The 19989-nt window shown below is 51.5% G+C and overlaps 1 protein-coding gene across 4 annotated transcripts in view; it reads right to left on the bottom strand.

The window, feature by feature from the left end:
• Window positions 1–1793: 1793 nt before the first annotated feature.
• The window catches only part of SLC39A11 (solute carrier family 39 member 11), a 319753-nt gene continuing 301557 nt past the window's right edge, over window positions 1794–19989 (bottom strand). For all 4 annotated transcript variants that reach the window (XM_036083775.2, XM_036083773.2, XM_036083770.2 and 1 more), the window contains 3 exons: window positions 6950–7048; window positions 4299–4457; window positions 1794–3495 (listed from right to left, as the gene is read on the bottom strand). In XM_036083775.2, the coding sequence (XP_035939668.1) occupies window positions 3417–3495; window positions 4299–4457; window positions 6950–7048 (337 nt within the window). In that variant the 3' untranslated portion in view covers window positions 1794–3416. The remainder of the gene's footprint in view (window positions 3496–4298; window positions 4458–6949; window positions 7049–19989) is intronic.

Genomic DNA, 19989 nt, shown 5'->3' on the forward strand with positions numbered 1-19989 from the left:
TTTCTTTTTTTTTTTTTAAATTTAAATTTCAGGTAAATGACAAAAATGTGTGGCTTTTTTTTTTGGTCTTTTTTTTAAAATTAATATATAACGTAGTATTTGTTTCAGTGGTACAGGTCTGTGATTCATCAGTCTTACACAATTCACAGTGCTCACCATAGCACATACCCTCCCCAAGGATTTTTCTCATTTTACTGATAAATTGGGGGGAAATATGGGTGGGAATAGATTTTTAGGATGCTCAACAATGGAGGGAAGAACATAAGTCTAAATGAGTCTCAATTTATTGACATACAATTGTTACAGAGGTCCTAGGGTTACTGTGCTAGCATGAGAAACATAGGACAGCAGGTGATTATCCCTAAAGTATTGAGTGTCATGTGTGACCCAGGCTGTCCATTATGTATGGGTCATCTAACACACTCATAAAATTCCATTGCTAATTGGAAATGGTTTATACGGACTGGGCCCGGATCCTGGGTGCTGGTGATGTTCCAAGGGCACCCACAGACTACTTAGTTGAAGACTGATTACTTTGGACCTCTTCCATTGTGGACGAGGCACAGATTTCACCCCACTCAAGCAGGCTCATATATCTGGATTTGCAATTGCTTCCCTATCACTATGGCATTCTATGTGACGCTGCTTCTGACCATGGAATTCACTTTACCATCAAAGAGGGAAGGCAACGGGTGGATACCCTTGTGATTTGAGCCTATCACCCAGGAGCAGTGATTTGTTTTGAACTGTGACTTGATTTACTGCAGATATGGTTTCAGGACTAGCTCTGAGACAGTATCTAATGAAGTTGAGATACTGTCCTTTAAAACAAGTGTTCAGAACCAGGGATCAATACGTGGGGCTGTTTCTCCCAGAGCCAGACTAAGCAGGTCTGGAAGATGGGGGAGTGGGGATGGTGCCTGCTCCATTTTACCTAACAACTCACTCTCTTCACCTTTGGACCCCACCGGCTTAGAGGTTTTGAATCCAAAAAAGGAATGCTCCACTACTGGGGGAACTGGCAATTAGGGTAGCTCCATTTGGAAAGGGGAAGTATGAAGTTTCGATTGCATGAGGGAGAGCTCCATTATCTAAGCAGAAAGCTTTGTTTAAAAGTGAACAGAGAAATCAGTGTGTGTGTAGATGTGGAACAGCAAAAGAGTGAGACTAATAAATGGAATAAATTTGTTTTCTTTCTTCTTTTGGGTCTCCACTATCTGAACTCATTCCAAAATTTGAAAATCCATTTTTTGGTGAGTCTTGGTAGGGAGGCATGACCAGCTAGTTCATGGTCATACATGGACACAGGACGGAAGCTCTGCCAGCTTAGATGTTACTGCCCAGAACTTTGAATGTGGAACGAGGACACAAAGAATCAGGGTCAGTTTAGAGTTCATCCCCACGGCGGTGGTGGTAGAACCAAGGAGAAGCAGTTTGAGGAGTGGTTTTCAGTCCAGGGACCAGCATCGAGGGCGTGGCACCCAAACCGAGCTGCTTTTGAGATGCGAATGGGCCGTGGTCCCAGATCTCTAGCTTTCTTGGATCCAGCCCATTTTCAAGATTGTTTCTCCTATAGATTTTATGAGCTCCCAAAAGCCTTCCATTAAATTCCTAAGTTAGCTGGAGTTGGGTTTGTTGTTGTAAACCATGAATCTAACTAGCCTATCTCATCTGGGCTCTTTCCTTGGCTTATACTAATATTAGGTAGGGGAGATGTTGGGACTAACTTTAGTTAGCTCTTATATTATCAACCCTGGCAAGAAGCGGCTTGGAGAAGGACTGAACACAGCTCATTCACAATAATATCCCCTTTATTGATATTAATCACAGTTATGAGGTCTTGTCCATCAGAAAGTTTGCATTATGTAGAACTACATACAAAGACATAAAAATACACATACACTAACCACCAAACCCATTAACTTCAACCAATCAAAGCCCCTGAATGTCTTCCATTTTGATCATCAGTGCTCCAGAAGAACATACATAGACCCAGCATAAGGTTGGCTTTTGAGGTGTCAGAGCATTCACAGAGCAGGGTATTCACCCCTGGAAGCAATTCAACATGTAAACTCAGAGGGCAGGCATTGATAAACACAACACCTGAACACCTGGGTCTTGGGCTGCCTGCCTTAATGGCAGAGCCCACTCAAGGTCCCACATACTCCTTTGACCAACGAGGACGGTAGGCCTTACTTAGCTCTGTTTGAAGCAGACAAATTATATCACCCCTATTGGAGAAACTATGTGTAGGAAAGAGCAGATTGGCCTCTAGTCTACTTCAAGTCATCCTTTAGAGTCATTTCAAGATGATGACTTGGCTAAGATTTACCCTACAAGGGGAATGTAAAAAATCTCTCTTTTTCTTCCTACGCCTTCTTCCTTCTTCATCCTAAGCTCTCCGGCCAAACTCCAGCAAAGCCTGCGATAGCCTAAGGGTTCAAGGTGAGGTTACAAGTCACATGGTCAACAGGGAAGGACCTATTGCAGATTCCCAAATGTCTTTCTCTCACTTAGGTTAGCTTAAGTGGCTCCCTCCATAACTACAAAAGGATTTGAGTTCCAACCGTCCGCTGGTGTCCCCAAGTCTCTTGCAAAACTGAAGGCTATAAATTTATCAAAATAAATGTCTAGGGGATTTGGACACCATGACAAACCCCTTTGCTCTGGGATCCATAGAGTGCAGAGGTTTCTAATCAAAGCTGCATTCACACTCTGTGTTCATAGTTGTCTGAATTCCCTAATTCCCTTAACATCAATAGTGTCAATTTTGCCTTAAAAAAATAAAAAATGAAAGAAAAAGGCTAACAGATTTCCTTCCCTTTGTGTCCCCTCCCATACAGCATCTCCTTCGGCGGATGCAGAGGAAGGCATATTTTCTTGGGCTGGCTGGACCTTGGAGAGTGGGTTGCTATGTCCATGACGTTCCAGTTCCGGTCTCATGGGTAGATGATCAATGGTGAACGATCAGGAGGGACAGATGAGAGATGTCCTGGCCATTCTGCTCTGAGTCACGAGGCAAAAATGCTTAGGAAGCTTCTCTCTTGGTAGCTTGCTCCTGTAGGTGGTGACCTTGAGAAGCTGCCACTGAGCCCAGTGACGGAGACTGAAAGTATGACAGCAGAGATTTCCCTGATCTGGGTGTCCTTGGTAATCCCGCCAAAGAAAGATTCTATGCAGTGGCCAAACAAAAATATGGAGTTCCATGACACCTTGACATTCTAAATGAAACCAAGATCTCCCTCCAAAGAAGAGTAAAAACTGTCTTACTATAATCAGAGTCAATCAGGATAATGAGATGAAAGGGAGAGAAAGGAAAAGTGTTTTAATGTAAAGGAAGAGGCTTGTGGTCCCATTGAAGCCAACCATTGCAGTTTCCTGGTGCCATTTTTCCTGGGGTCCGAAGCATCTCAGCACTAGCCCAGGCCAACATCGAGGGACATCATCACCACAAATCCCACGATGGAGGCCCAGGAGGCCAGTTTCCCGTTACCACTAGGAAGGAAGGGAAGGAAGACCTTAATGCACTCTGGGACACCATCCAAGCTGAAAGCATCCTCTGTGAAGTCCAATTCCAATAGAAAGTACACCACTATGATTAATAAGAACAATAATATTGACAAGTAACACTTCTTAGGGCTTGCTAAATGCCAGGCAAACTAACTCATGTAACCCCAAAGGATGATCACATGAGATCGGCACTGTCATTATTCCCTTGTTACTGGTGGGGAAACTGAGGCATACAGAAGTAACTTGCCCAAAGATGCCTCTCGTGGCTCTGGAATATATGCTTGAATAATACAGAGTGGCAATTAAATTCTTGATGATATTATTGAGTCTGACCTTTTAATCTAGCCTCAACATCGTTCTGCTATAAAAACCAAATGAAACAAAGAAAGCAAGCCCCTACCCCCTGACACCCAGCCCATAGCAACACAATGAGACTATGATGGATAGCTTTGCCTATCAGAGCTCACCTCTCCCCTCATTCCAGCCCCAGAAAAATCCACAAAGGGACGGGTGGGAGAGAAAGGGACAATACACAAAACTAATCATCTGGATTAGTGGAGTGTAGATGCCCCTGCCTAGGGTCAATGGTCAGTCTCTCCACCCGCCCTGCTCATCTCTTTCGTTTCTGAGAGCACATTTGAGAAGGGGATGGGGATGATCCTGGGAAGGGGCCGGAAGGGGTGGGAGCAAAGAAAGGAGTAACAGATGAAGAAAGAGAAGATCTGGAGGCTGGGGCCCTGGGACTGGGAACCTGGCCGGGGGAGATGAGGGACGGTTCACTCTCCAACCTGATCTGAGCCTCCGGGATGATGTCGTCCATGACCACATAGACCATGGCGCCAGCAGCAAAGGCTAGGGCGTAGGGCAGGAGGGGCTCAGCCAGCACCACGGCAAAGGCGCCCAAGACCCCGGCCAGTGGCTCCACCATGCCGCTCAGCTGCCCGTACCTAAGGAGAGACCAGAGACACGTGCCACCATGGGGAGGGTCAAGCGGACACGCAGCCAGCATGCTCAGACTGCTGACCCAGCCCCAGAAAACAGGTGCCTTTCCTTCCACATCGTATCTGCGCCTGGCAGTGCAAAAGGACTTCGCTGTGTTTTCAGCCACCGCCTTCTTCCCCGACCTCCTCCGACGCGGCAGGTGCCCCCTCCCGGGTGTCCTGTGGGGTTTTAAGTTTTCCCCACTGTCTGTTTTCCATAACAGCGTTATTGAGATCTAATTCACATACCACAGGGCACACCCATTTCATGTGTACAGTTCAGTGGTTTTAGCATAGTCACAGGGTTGTGCAACCATCACCACTACCTGGTTCCAGAACATTCTCATCACTGCAAAAGGAAACCCCATACCCATGAGCAGCCACTCCCCATCCCTCCCTCTCCCAGCTCCCGGGAACCACTGATCTGCCTTTTTGTCTCTACGAACTTGCTTATTCTGGATATTTCATATAAAGGGACTCATGCAATGCTGGCTTATTTCATCTCGCATAATGTTCTCAAGGTGCGCCCGTGTCGTAACACAATATCGGCGTTCACTTCATTCCTTTTATGAGTAATATCCCGCTGTACAGACACACCACGTGTTCTCTATCCATTCGCCAGCCGATGTCGGCACTGTCTCTTGACTGGCAGGACACTGGTTAGCAGTGGTGCGGACGTTTCCCGAGGACGGCTGTGCCTGCTAGGTTTGGGGGTTCGGGCCACCCCTGCACCCCTTCCAAAGGAGCTGCACCCACGCCCCTCTGCTGAAAAGGTGGACCTGCCTGGCCAGGTGTCTCCTGAGGGCTGGCCCCCAGTACCCCCATCTTGGATTAAGGTGAGATTTCTTCATTTAAAAGAAGAATCCCTTTATTTGAGCAGGTGGGTCTCTGTTGCTTGCAATCCCAGAAGCCCTGATGAAAATAGCAGCCCACGTGAGCCCTGAGGCTTCAGAGAGCAGGAGAGAAGCTGGTACCTGATCCCCACAGCTGAGCCCAGCCGGCTGTTGGGTTGAATACCAACAGACAGGGGAGCTGGGACACCTTTCCCACTATTCCGGGTGTGGGCATCTGGCAAGATGTACTGCCCGTGAGCCTCAATCTCTCCGTCTGTAAAATGGGGGTAGGAAACCCGGAAGTGCCCTGGGGCATTTCCCTGTCCAGCTGGCCTCCGCAGTGACAGAACAGGGCTGTGAAGCCCCCCACTCCCCCCGCTTCTCCCTGGCCAGGAGCAGACAGCTGGCATGGGGGAGACACTGTCTACACTGCAGGACCCTCTAAGGGAACACCACTTCCTGACTTAGGCTGTGTGCACAGGTCGGCAGACCTCTGCAGCTCTGTGATGTGGGTACAACTCCCAGCCTCAGCTTTGTCACTTCGGGGAAAAAAGTGAGTTTGACGTCAAGCCCAGACTGGACTGAGAAGAAAAAAAGTTCAGTCTCGGGGTCCAGACGCTGAGCACGAGGCCCCCCCCGTTCCCTCGCTTCCCGTCCCGTGGTGCCCCTCCTGTACGAAACAACAGTCACAGCTTTGGGGCTCCCGGAACTCACATTCGAACCACATCTCTAAGGCCATTTGCCCTGCCCTCACCCCGTCCTCTGTTCCGTAGACTCCAACAATGGAGAAAGAGACAAGAGAGGGTAAAATAAAATAATTTAAGTATGAGTAAGAACTTGTAAGTCATAAGGTCCCATAAAATGGAAGGCATTTTTCAATTGTTGTTATTAGCAGTCTTTTAAAACGCCCTCACCGTACATTCTAGAGTGGCGATTGTTTTAACAAAGAGGTATTCTGGGGCTCGGAGTCCTGAGTTGAGGGACAGATTAGGCTTCTAGTCTCGGAGTCACCACCGAGAGCTGGTCATCTGACACTCTGGGCCACGGTTCTCGCCTCTGAAAACTGAGGACTCACCTTACGTGTCACTGAAAAAGTAACACTAAGGAATAGACTAGAAAGACCACGGGGACTATTAAAACACGTTTTCTGAGTGCAAGAGGCATCATCTCCCAGACCCTCCTGACACAATCCTGGTCTTCACGTTGACAAGGGTTCTGAGCCGGGCCAATGTAATGACTCTTGGAGACGCTGCGGTCGGAGGGGCCTACGTAAAGGCGTGTGACATTGCGAGTACACACTGGTTTACTTCCTACTCGACAGGGAGAAAACCCAACACTGAATGGGCACGGCGTGGCTACACCTGGAGGCATTTTGAAATAGGAAACATGACCACTGGGGCTGGTTTATGTAAAGGTCGAAGGTCAAGAGATGAGCTTCTTGAGCTTCCTTCCACGCCTGGGGGTGCAGGATTCAAACAGATTGTCGGCATTTTAGCAGAAGCTCCAGGGTCACTTCCAGGTCAGAGGAGGCGGCTCTCGGAGAAAGAAGCCCGTATGAAGGACTGCTCGGAGCTTTACATCAGACATGACCCCGGCCTCTGAGAGCGGACACTCTGGAGCACTTACCAGAAGGCTCTCCAGGGGGAGAAGCCAGCCCCTCGCAAGGGGAGGCTGACAGCCAGGCCCTCTGGGAAATTCTGGATCCCGATTCCAATGGCTAAATTCCTGAAAGAGCAAGAAGGCACATGAAGGCAACACACACACACACACACACACACACACACACACACACACAGGACCCCCCCTGGCCTAGACGCAACGCCGTCCTTGGGTGTGGGAGATCCAGGTGAGACCCGTGACAGGTGCAGGAAGGAGAGAGTTCAGGGCCTGTGTGGAGGTGCAGGGCACACGGAGACGAATGGGCTGAGGCAGACCGTCTACCCCTTCCTGCTGTCCCTGGTCCCCAGGGATGCTCGATCTTTATGGGGCCGCAGTGAGCAGAGAACGTGCTGGCTGGGCATGAGGATGACCAGGGTCTGCCCCTTAGCCGCATAACTTTGTGCAAATCATTTACCGTTGGACATCTCAGATCCTTAGGAATAACACAGCCGGGCTTGCCCAGGGATGGTAACCTCTCCCAAGAAGGACTGCTCACGGCCATGTGGCCCAGTGACCTCATGCCCGTAAAGTTCCCAGCACGTGTGAGGTGCTCAGTACATTGTGGTTTTATTCCCTATGGCATGAAGATGGGTACATGGCATTTTATTGAGAGGCAACCTCAGGAACGGGACAGGGAGTCCTGAGCAGACTCCAACAGGGACACCAATGTCCTGGGCTCGGTTATCCCGCCGACCCTGCTGGTCCGGCCCGGGCACCACACTTCTTTGGGCCCCTGTGGTGCTCACCGAGATCCTCCCTCCTCTGCTCCTGCGGGACTTAGAGGGGCTGGGCTCTGGGAACTGGTCAGGCTCGAGGACAAACTGCCCACTATCTGCAGAGGGTGAAAAGGGCCAGCCTTGGGATCAGGGTCAAGAGTCTTACTTCTCACTTCTTGGGTCCCAGGTCTAGGAATCCAAACCCAGCTTTGGATAATACCGTCCAGCCCTGCTCAAGTCACAGGACCCTATAAGCTCCCACCAGCCCTGGGCAGAAATACAGCTTGTTCTAGAGGCTTCTGCTATCCGTGTCATGGGGGCATTTGAAATATATTTCTTTTTAAGAAATGAACCTTAAGGGTCCATTTGCCAATATTTCATTGGCCCCTGCCCTGCCTTCTCAAACAGACCCTCAAAGGGGTCATCCTTTCCCCGACACTTTTCCAGTATCCCCTCCCCACTCCCAGATGGATAAGTAGATACAACCTTTCTTGACCTTTTGCAAAGCCCTGAATCACGGTTTCTTTCATGAGGAAGATCAAAGTGTCTGGCCAGTTCTAGTACCCCTCTCCTGACCGTGGAAACAACCCTTTGTGGCGGGCTCGGTGCCCACGGCCATCGCCTGCCCCGCCCCATGCACAGGTAGGCGCACGCCGTCCCCCCAGCCTAACTCCGGAGTGGCCAGCCCCATGTCACCAGTAAGTCAGAGGTGGGGCTCCCCGTCCAAAGTCCTCACGTTGACACAGCACTGACCGCAGCCATGCACCAGGCGGGCTGTGGAAGCCTCCTCCACGTCCTGTCCGGGAGCCACCAACCTGATAAGCAGCACAGAAACCCCATTCTTCTATCCCTGGCAAGCCACATTACCTCGGCCCCGCCCTGGCTCTGGCGTGGCACTTCCAGCCCAACCAGGTGCCACACCCTCGGGATCCTGCCAGGCCGTCCTCAGCAGGGCACCACCTTGCCAGGTGATCACCACATCTCCCCTGAGTGCCGCTGGGCTCCTTCACCCCCCGACAAGGTCCAGACTGCGGATTCTCCGCCCTTCCCATCTTCCTGTATGTCCCTTCTTAACTCGGCTCTGCTCTTCACGTGCATACACGTGCTCGCCCACCGCGTCCCCCTGCTCTGCTGGATGCCCTGCATCCGTGAGACTTCAACTAGCTAGGGGAGACCCAACAGAAGGACTCGGTCCCCTCTGCACCCCCTGTTCCACTTCGTCACTTGCATCAGCTCGGGACTGAATTAAAACCCAGAGCCCTCGGCCCTGGCCACGCACTAGCAAATGCCGATGCCTGGGCCCACCCTCGAGACTCCAGTGAATCGCTACAGTGTTGGGCTCCAGATCCGCAGACTTGGAAGAATGAGCTAACGGCACTGAGAGCCAATGACCTAAGACATCACCAGAGTGGGTGAGGACGAGGATCGTGGCCATGGCCACCTCCGAACCGGGAGCCCCTTCCCTGCTATCCTGGCACCCAGCATCATGGGGGGGTGGCCCCAGGTCGGAGCTGAGGACACCAGTGGCTCCTTGTGAATGCACCAGCCGGCCTGCAGACTGGGTCCTTCCTGTGCATGAAACCCGAACTGGGGGGCCCTGGAGGGGATCCTGAAGAACAAAGAACAGAAGCAGCAAAGTGGGGGTGATGCTGGGGAGACAGACTAGTAACAGCAGAGAAGAAGAGAGTGGCTTGCAGGTGCCCAGGGCGAAGAAGCAGAAGGATGGCAGGGGCTCAGGCTGGCAGGGTTGGTCCCTTGGCAGCAGGAGCTCAGAGCTGACTAAGCAGGGGTGGGGGCTAGAGCAGCAGGCTGGGCTGCAAAAGGGCAGCCTGCCAGGAAGGAAGCCCCAGATGCACCCTCCCTCATGCAGCCCTACTCTGCTCCCCCTGGGCGCCATGTCACCCACCCGGCACTCTCGGCCGCATCCCCAGGGAGCGGGGTTTGGTGGGCCATCCCCTCCTGCGTTCAACTTTGGGGACGGAAAGCCCAGATGAGAGGTTTCCTTTCCAGGATGGGCTATGAAGATTCCAAACAGGGTTCAAAAAGCAAAGGGGAAAACCCAAACCTTGGCCTTCCCAAGACAGTGAAGCTGCTGTGTTCTGTGTTTTGTTCTTCCCGGAGGGAGCACAAAGACACCATCACCAGTCTAGGCTGTGGCAAATGAGCGGCAGGGAGGTGGGGACGAAGGGCTCATTAAGAGAAGAAACCACAAGCTCTCCCCTGACAGCACCCCTTCCCTTTGGTGTCAAGCCAAGCCCCACAGTGATCTGTCACCTGAGCCGGACCAGGATTAACAGGGAGGGGAGAGAAAGGCCAGGAAAGGACGTCCGTGGGGAGAGCAGGGGCAGGGAGGAGAGAGGGCGAGTGGAGAGCAGGTGGGTGGAGGGGGGCCGGGGCCTGGCAGGTGCAATGCTGGCCCTCCCGGCTGCTAGTTAGGAGGGGCCCCCCTGCCCTTACCTTCAGATACCGCTGATCCCAAGAGATGAGCGACGAGAGGAAAGGCCATGCCAGTGGGCAGTTGTTTCTGCTTTTTCTTAGAGGCCTGGAAGCAACTAGAGGCCTAACCCCATTTCCCCTCGACCAGGCCTGGCTTCTCATCTGCATCCTCCTCCTCCTCAGCCCCCAGAGTAAAAGTCAGAGAACATTCGGGTTACAGGGCCGTTGGAGGCCCCGTTGTTCAACACCTTCATGGTTAAAGGAGGAACAAAGGCACAGAGAAGCTGCATGTCTTTGGAGATGGTGTGACAGACAGTGGGTGTGCCAGACAGACCTGGGGGGGACGCAACTCGGCCTTCACTTTCTCTGCGAACCAGGCACAAACTCCCCTCCTTTTCGGGGTTCTTCTGCCGACAATCGCTGTGAAGTGCCGCTCACAGCTCACAGCCCAGAGCTGGTCCTACCATTAAAAATTGCCCGAGGTTCCTGAATGAGGCGGCACTCGGGCTCTGCTGTTCCCCACACCGCCTGGTGATCTTCCCAACCCCATACGAACTTCTTCTCCAACTCATGCTCCTCAACCTTCTCGATTCTGTGACCTCCTCCTGGTCACAAGGCCAGCAATAGCAACTGACAGCCAGGTGGGAGCCCCCTTTCAAGGGGGACTCCGAATCCGCCACTGAGCCCTGGCCGCGTGTGAGAGCTTATGTCATATGTGAAGAGAGATGTGAGGGAGGGCGCCCCGCCATCTTCAAGGAGTTTACAGTCGAATCGAGGGCAAAACCCCTGCCTACAAAGAACTACAGGATGGCGTCCAACTGGCTCAAGGCCATAAGGGAAGCAAAAAGCCCGCACGGAGAACATTCCAGTAGAGGAAGAGGATCTGAGACAGAACGTGACATTCAAGATGGACTCTGAAGGATGGGGACCCCTTTAATGGACAGAGAGAGATAAGGAGACACACGTCTTGTGGGAAGAAGGAACAGAGCAAGCCAGTGTGTTGTGAGATGGTAGGCCGGGCCATCCAGGCCTTCTTTCTTGCCCCTTCCCCAGTTCAAAGCCCACACACACACATGCACGCACACACACACACATGCACACACACAGGACATGCGCAGAAGTCACAGCCCAGCTCTCCCAGACATCAGTCTTGTAAAAACTGTTCCTACGCACAGGAAAGCATCACAGTCCGCTGAGTCTGCTGGCTTTCGAGGGCAAACCTGAGTGCTTAGTGCCCCGGCCTCAGCCCCACCCCAGGGGTCGCCCCAAAGCCAAGTGTGGGGATGCACCCCAGTGGTGTCCAGCCCACGTCTGGATGCAGACTCCCCTGCTGAATGAGATGCCTGGAGGGTTCCCTTGAGACCCATTTATTGGCCATACCCACTCAGACCTCTCACTTAACATCTCGGGCCTCGAACTTGGGGAGAGCTTTCAGCGTGTGCCCTGTGGGCAGCATCACAGAGCACACAGTCCCCATGCGATGACCTGTGGCCAAAGTCAGCTCGTCTCTCATCTCCCATCTCCAGATACTAGGCCTATCAGAAGGTGCCTAAGGTCCCCCGGCTGGAATAGAAACGATCATAATCATCCCTGCCATTTACTGCAGGCGATGGAAGGGTCAGGCGTGGTTGTGGGTGTTTTACATGTAGCAAACCCTTAGTCCTCTCGGCCACCTTGTGTTTCCTACCCTTAATATCCCCATTTCACAGATGGGGAAGCTGATGCACAAGCAGCTGTCCCCAAGGTCACCCAGCCACGGAGTGACAGTGGTCACATACTTCGGGTCCTCTGGGCCTCATGCAGACCCATCAAACCATCCCGGGCTCCGGTGCTGCCTTATGCCCACTCAGCAGTGACCTGCGGGTTGGGCCCACTCTGGAGGCAAGGAGAGCAGACCGGATTGAGGAGGTGTTAACCAGAGACCTCCAGAGTTAAGGGGGTTGGAGCATCTCTATAGCCGGGGTCCTCAGCCTTGCCACTGTGGATGTTTTAGGTCAGATCGTTCTTTGCTGTAGGGGCTGTCCCGGGTACTATGGGATGTGTAGTGGCATCTCTGGTCTCTACCCACCAGATGCCAGGAGCATCCTCCCGGTCCTGACAACCGAAAATGTCTCAGACACTGCAGAACATCTTGGGCGGGGGTGGGGGTAGGTGGCAAATCACCCCTGCTTGAGAACCACCGACCGAGAGTAAGCAACAGCTTAGGTGAGCTGACTTCTTCACCAAGTATTTGAACACCAGAAAAAATGATTCGGACCCAGCAAGGACAATATCTGATCTCATTCACCTCATTTGAGAATTTCTAGGCTCGGCGGAGTTGAGTCTTCTCGGGAACTTAGCGGTGGCAGGACAGACTCCTGGGATTTAGGGTACACTCGACACTGGGAAATGACCGGGCCTCCGCTCCCTCATTCCTAAGGCAGTAGCTCTGGGACCCTGGAGTTGCACGATTCTGGGGGAACCGTGCACATCGTGTGCTCTGTGAGTGGAACCCCCCGGAGTTGTGCAATGGGACATTCCTGCTTGAACCCCAACCACAGGTTATTGCTCAGCAATGGGTTTAGTTCTGCGGTTGGAGGTGAGGTGTCCCCGGGGAGGCTACTACGGGAGGGAGAGTCAGCGATTTCCCTGAGAGTTGGCAGGTGAGCGTCCTTGCAACCCGCAGCGTGCTCTCCAGGCTATGTTCTCTGGCCCGCCGATAATGAAAGGAGAACAGCATATTCCTGACAAGCCCCGCTTCACCCGGGCCCTCAGATCCTCCCCTGGGCCGCGAGCGTGTGTGTTCTTGTGTGGCAGGCCCTTACATACTGTTTTGATCGTTATCTTCCTGCCCTGAAAGGCCTGAGTGTTCAGGCTCAGTGGTGACATCACCAGCTTCCCACTCGGGCTGCCACTGGAGGTGTTTGATGAGCCTGCAGGTGGGAAGGGGCTGGATGCTCCCCGCGGGGCTGCCGGGGCCCTACCTGCTCCGTGGAGCTGGCTTAGCACGGAAGGGATCTTCCCCCACCCCCTTCTCTCGGTTTTGGGAGGCTTATTGCCCCAGGCTGGAAAGCCGAGATGACCCATCCTTTCCCTTAAAGTCGGCGGCCCTTCTCAAAGAGGGCGGGGAAGAGCCCCAGGAAGTCAAGCCACAGGCAGGGTGGCGTAGGAGGGTGATTCAGACCACCACTGCACACCTCTCCTTGAGGAATAGCCTCCTGGGGCTGGAGGGGATCTCTCACTCCCCAAGGGCCGCCCTGGGGATCCTCACCTGCCAAGTCTCCCAGCAAATAAGTCAGTCCTCCCTACAGGCCAGATAAGAGGCTGCCTCCACATGATTTAAAAGCACCTGGGGGTATGGACCCCAGAGCAGCGTGTTTCCATACTCATAAAAAGGCTCTACCAGGTTCCTCGTGACTGTATCAGTAGCCCCCAAACCAAAAATTAAGCAAATGCCCATCAAGGATGGAATGAATAGAGCAACGGTGATCTGTTCCCCCCGTGCAATAGCGTACAGCAACGAGAACGGACGATCTACAGCTACGTGCAAGAGTAGGAGCATCTCAGAGGCAAAATCATGAGCGAAAAAGGCTAGACACAAATCATGAATTCTGTGGGCTTCTAGTCACATAAATTCCCCAAATGGGACAAAACCGAGCTACGTCTTCTTACCTGCTAATTGATAGGAGGCATCGGGGGCCAATAGCAACAGTTTATTGGTGAGTTCTCCTTTAAAGTAATTGATTTTTAGGGGCTCCTGGATGGCTCAGTCGGTTTAGCATCCGATTCTTGGTTTCGGTTCAGGTCATGAGCTCAGGGTCCTGGGATCGAGCCCCACATTGGGCTCCCTGCTCAGGGAGGAGTCTGCTTGTAGATTCTCCCTCTCCCTCTGCCCCTTGCCCAGCTCTATCTTTAATAAATAAATAAATCTTAAAAAAAAACTAATTGATTTTTAAAAACAATGCATTCTAGCAGAGAATGCAGATGCTCTCAAGGTAGGACTTCAGGTCCTGGGTGGGGGTCACACTCTGGGGACAAGAATAACTTCCTATTGCCTTTTAATAGAGACGTTTTATCGCAGCTGATGTACATGCAGAGAAGAGCACATACTCTAAGAGTTCTGCTTGATGAATTTTCAGAAACTTATTGATCATCACGAAACCCACACCCAGCTCAAGAAACAGAACATGCTGAGCACCCCATGAGCCTCCAATCCCGGGGTCCCTGCTCTCTAAGAGGAGCCCCTGTCTTCACTTCCAATAGCTCAACTTGGTCATGCCTGCTTGGGGACATTCTGTGAATAGTTTAGGCGGCCCTACAAGACCCAGGTGGAGGATCCCATGAGGGTTATGCGTGCTGAACACTTTGCAAACTTGGCATGCAGGTGGTGTCCCCCCAGCCATAGGTTTGGAGACCCCTCGGTGTAGGGTCTTTCCTGGGATACCTCCATTCGTCCCCCTGCCATCCTTCACTCCAGTCTCTCATTCGCTGATTGCTCCACTCACTCCAACTGCAGGATCAACATTTGAGGGGAGGCGATGCAACAAAAACATTTTGTTCTCCAGCACAAAAAATACCATTGCAAGCCACTAAAAAATTTTCCAGCATTTTGGTACTTTCTTCTAAAGAGCTTTAAGTAAGTGCCTTTACAAACATTTATTCTTTCTTTCACTTAGGGGGTGTAAGTTCATTTTCCATTTTGTAGACAGAGTAACCAAGGTCCCACAAAGGGGGAGGCAATCTGAACCCAGCACGGGTCACTGCAATAAGGCAACCCGTGCTGGGTTCCAAGCCTTCCCCATACACCATCTCTGTATAAAACCACGGAAGGCAGGGAGAAAAGTGGCCAGTGACAGCTTCGGGGAAGGAAGACCACAAACCTTGATGTCATTCTTGGCCACTCTCTCTCACTCCTCCCACACAACCTGACAGGGAATCCTGGGGATCTATCCTCCAAGCCTGTACAGATCCAGGCACTTCCTACCCCCTCTACAGCTACGCCCAGGTGGGGACCGCCACCTTCTCCTGCCTGGTTTACAGTGGCAGCATCCTGCCTGGTCTCCTTGCTGTTCCCACTGCCCCTCCCGTTTGTTCTCTCCACACCTGCTCCCTGGCTTGAAACTGCTGTGGTTACCCCTTTCACCCAGAGGCAGAGCCCAGGTCCTTCCTCTGGCTTGCTGCGACCTACATGTCCCCGCCCTCTGTCCTCTCTCTGACCCCCTCTATTCCTCTTCCTTGGCTCCTTCCACTCCAGCTGTCTAGTCTCTCTCTCTGCCCTTCTCTCTCTGCGTGCTTGGTTGCTCCAGCTTTGGGTGTTTCTACTGGAATATTCCTCCTTGGATATCTGTGGCTATCTCTGCACCTCTTTCAAGACTAGACCATCTGACTTTTCCAAGGCTAGGTCATAAAAGACATTGTGGCTTTCGTCTATGTCTCTTGACCACTAGCTCTGGGGAAAGCCAGGTGCCATGGTGTAGGACCCTCAAGCAGCCGCACAGAGGCACCCATGTGACCGAGGGCCTCCAGCCAGCAGCCATGTGGTCCGCCATCTTGGAGGCTGGTCCTCCAGCCTTTAGATGAGTACAGCTCCAGATGATTCCTTGACTGCAACCTCAGGAGGGACCAGAGCAGGGGCCACTCAGCAAAGCCACTCTCCAATTCCGACCCCACAAAGAACACGACATAATGTTTACTGGTTTGAGCCACCAAACTTTGAGCCATTTGGTTATTCCACAGTTGTAAGAGTCACCTTCCCAATGAAATCTGCCCTTGTCCCCTTATCTAAAATTACAAACCATCCAGCCCTCCCATTCCCCTTTGAGCCTAGTCGATTTTTCTTCTCCTCTTCCTTCTTTAAGAGCAATTCCTACCGTCCAACATACTGCACAACGTACTCATTTTTCTTGCGTATGGTTCGCTCTCTCCCCCGTGTCCGACCCGGCATCAGAACAAGCTAGGAATCTCTGTCTGTTCACCGATGTGTCCCAAGCACCTACAAGAGTGCCAGGTGCACAAAGCCATGAAACAGGTATGTGCGCAGATGCGGGCCCGGGAGCCCCAGCAAGGCCGATGTCTTGTCTGCTCCCAGCTGCAGGTCATCAATCAGCAGTGAGCATGTCCCAACTCCCTGGGCCGCAGTGTCTTCTGCTCGAAAATAAGGAGGCTGAATTGGGCGACCCATAAGCTCTTTTCCAGATCCTAAGCTCTGCGATTCCTACACAAGGGCGTCTTTGTGGGCTCTCCAGATTCCCGGGACTGCAGAGACAGGCCTCCCCGTTTGCCAAAGCTCATTTTCCTGGCCGTGCACATCTGGAAAGCCGAAAAACAAAACCATCGCCTTGTGCACATCTGGACGGCATAAACCAATCACTCCAAGAGGAAACTCCGAAACGGCTGCTCAGCGAAAAAGTGCGGTGCATGCCAAAGGAGAGGGGCTGAAAGGCTCCTTTCTTTTCCACCCACAAAACAATCTTCTGGGCACGAAGCTGGAGGCTGAATGCTCGGCCGCTGAATACCATACGCTCTCAATAGCCTTCAACTTGCAGTCTCTGTCACGTTGCTCTCTCTGCCTGGCTCCTGGCCAATGCAAAACTTAGAGAACAGGGATTTTATTCCACCCCCCAACTCCCTCGTTAAGACCAAACGATACCTTCACTTATCCTTGGGGCATGTGGACCGAGTTCAAAGCTGAACACCACCTGCTCCTCCTCCTGCAGGGAGAGCAATTGAACAGACCGAACAGGGAGCTTTGAGCTCTGGTGAGAAATCGCGGGCGATTTGCATGCAGTTCTGACTGCAGCTGGGCAGAGAAAGCCGCCTGTCAATATGTGTGTTGTGGGACAACTAGCCCGGGCCCCCAGAACAAAGAGGAATGATATTCCTTTGCAAATGAAATGAGGTTCAGGGGCTCTGAACCTCCTGCTATCTCTCCTCGCGAGCAAAGATAAGCAGTGCAGGGAGTGGGGGAGAGGCAGGGAAACGTGCGCTTCTACCCACTTCCAAGTTCACCACCAGTGATGTCAACGGCTTGATGGCCAAGACAACTTGGAGCACGGGAAGGCTCGAGCTGCAACTCAAAGCGTGTGCAATGAGTCAGTCTCGTGCACGCTACTGGGGACACTTGCAAGGAGTGGATGAGGGTAGGCGAAGACCTGGGGGTTAGGGGGTCTGGTCATCCCTCACTGTCGTTCCTTAGAGGTCTCTTGTGGGTGCCCGTGAAGAGCAGGAGCAAGACCCAGAGAGTTATGGTCCTGAGCCCCAGCCCTGGACCCTCACCCTCGAACCGCGGCACCTCCCCAAGACTCAGAACACTACATCCATGAGACCACCGCCTTCTGCTCGCAAGTCTGACAGCACTGAGAGCTCACGGCCCACAGCTCACAGCCCGCTGCCTCTGAGTGCACACTGATGTGAAGAAATCCAGGCGGGGCGCTGGAAAGAAATCTAACAAAAAAGAAATCTTTTCCTTCCCTGTCCTGGCCAGCTGGGGATGCTGAGCTTTGCTGCTGGGAAACCACTATGTCTTCTTGGCTTCTCAGCAGGGATGAGGGCGAGTGCAAGATGCATGTCCATAAACCCAGTGCCAACGAGGTGAGCTGCGGATCATCATCAGCTGGGCGTTTCTGCGCATGCTACCGATGACACCAAGACGGTGGGCGAAGCCGCCCTCATCAGCACCGCTGCTTCTAGAAACAGCTGGTGCTGCTCACAGAGGTGCCTGGCTAACAGCAACCGTGGCAAGAGCACCAGACGGCTCATTTAATAAGCTCCTGCTTTGCACCAGATCCAGAGATAAGTGCTGTTGATGAGTCATCTCATTTTACTCTGGCAATGACCCTACACAAGAAATGCTAGTGACCCATTTCAGAGATGTAGAAACCGAGGCTTAGAGAGAGGGTGAAGTGTCTCTCCCGAGTTCATGAGCCCCCAAGTAGCTGAAATCCCAGCTCACATCTGCTGATTCTAGAGCTCATGGGCTTCACCTCCACGTGCTGACCCCCACACTCCTGTAGAAACCTTGCAGAGCGAGGGTGGCTCTTCCTGTGATCTCAGTTTATGAGGGGTAACCTGCGATTATGGGCAGTATTTCACACCATGAAGCCGCCTGGTACCAATTTTCCGCTGCAGGGGTTAGGGACAGGGGCCTAGCACAAACACTGTAAAAGATCCTGTTGGTTTAAAATATTCATGTTCTTTAATTATGTGTAAAATCAAAAGAGGTTCCCAGTATTTTCAAATGAATGGCTGGGTTCTGACACATACCCAGCATCCTTTTCTCTGTCAGTAACTATAAAGAATTCCTTGGCCACTATATGTAGATCTCAGTGGGCTCCAATGGATGTCCCCGGGGCCATTCCCAAGGTGCCAGGAATCCCTAGCCTTCCTGGTGGGAGGAAGCCAATGAAACTCTCTCATCTCTGACCCCTGCGCTCTGTCTGAGGGGTAACTAAGCAGTGCGAGTCCAGAGTGAGGGGAGGGCATAACCACAGGCTCTGAGAGGGCACAAAAGAAGGAGAAAGGGCCGAGAGTGTCCATCACACGATCATACCAAGAGCTGCTTGGTCCCCACCCGAGGAACCACTCAGGGACACGGGGGGTTTAGAGCCCATCCAGTCAGAGCTGAGACTTAAGGATCGTCCCATGTGAATAGGAGATTATGGAGAAGACTGCCTTCCCCGCTGTGTCCTATCCAAAACAGCCAGTCCTCTGGCCTCTTCAAGAGCACCCGTGTCATCCAAGACAGAGAGGCAAGGAAACTGCTTTCCATTAAAGGAAATTAAGGAAACGTGACAACCAAATGCAATGCCAAAACCAACAAATAAAACATCAGCAGACACATCTATAAAGGACATTCGGGAGTGATTACAAAAATTGGATAGGGTCAGTGTACTAGATAATTTCATTAGATCTATGTTGAATTTCTTGGGTGAGATAATCATTTTGTGGTTATGGGAGAGAATGTCTTTATCCTTTCTTTTTTCCCTCGAACTTAAGTAGGTTGCTTTGCTCTGAGACTTCTCAAATAACTTAATATACAAATCTAATCATTCATCAAATATTTAGAGAGTCCTTACTATGTGCCAGGTACTCTGTATTTTTTTTTTTTTTTTTACTTTTTATCCTGAAATAATTTGATACTTACAGAAAAGTTGCAGAAATAGTACAGATTTGTTGTGTCCCCATCACCCAGAACAACAGACATAACCACGGGTACAACTATCAAAACCAGGAGAATAACATTTTACATCAGTGTGAAAAAGAAGGAAGGATCCCCGTCCCTCCCCCTCCCTTCCCACTACTCCCTGTGAGTAATCAGGTCTTCTTAGTTTCTGGTTTATCTTTGTACAAATGAGCAGATACATCTCTATTTTATTATCTCCCTCTCCCCTCTTTTTTTTACATAAATGTTAGCATACTACAGATGCTCTTTTTCACTTCGCTTTTTTTCACTTAACAGTATGTCCTGGTAATCACCCCAAATCAGTTCACAGAGCTCTTCCCCATTCTTTGTTACAGCTGCATACTACTCCACTGGTGGTCGGACCAGTTTATTCAACCCCATTTAGGTTACTTCCAATCCCTTGCAATCACAAACAATGTTGCAATGAACACATAACCTTGTGCATATCTTCATTTTCACAGTCTTAGAAGTATATCTGCAGAGTAGATTGCTAAGGGCTGCCCGGATCAAAAGGGAAAGGCAAATGTAGTTTTGCTAGATGTTGACAAGTTTCTCTCCAGAAGGGCTGAATCCATTTGCATTCCCACCAGCAATATAGGAGGGTGCTGGTTTCTCCACAGCCTCACCATAGAATATGGTGTCATATTTTAAAATTGTGCCCATCTGATAGGTAAGAAATGATATCTTGGTGCGAT

This window comes from Halichoerus grypus, chromosome 2 (genome assembly GCF_964656455.1).
Source record: "Halichoerus grypus chromosome 2, mHalGry1.hap1.1, whole genome shotgun sequence".
NCBI classification, from domain to species: Eukaryota; Metazoa; Chordata; class Mammalia; order Carnivora; family Phocidae; genus Halichoerus; species Halichoerus grypus.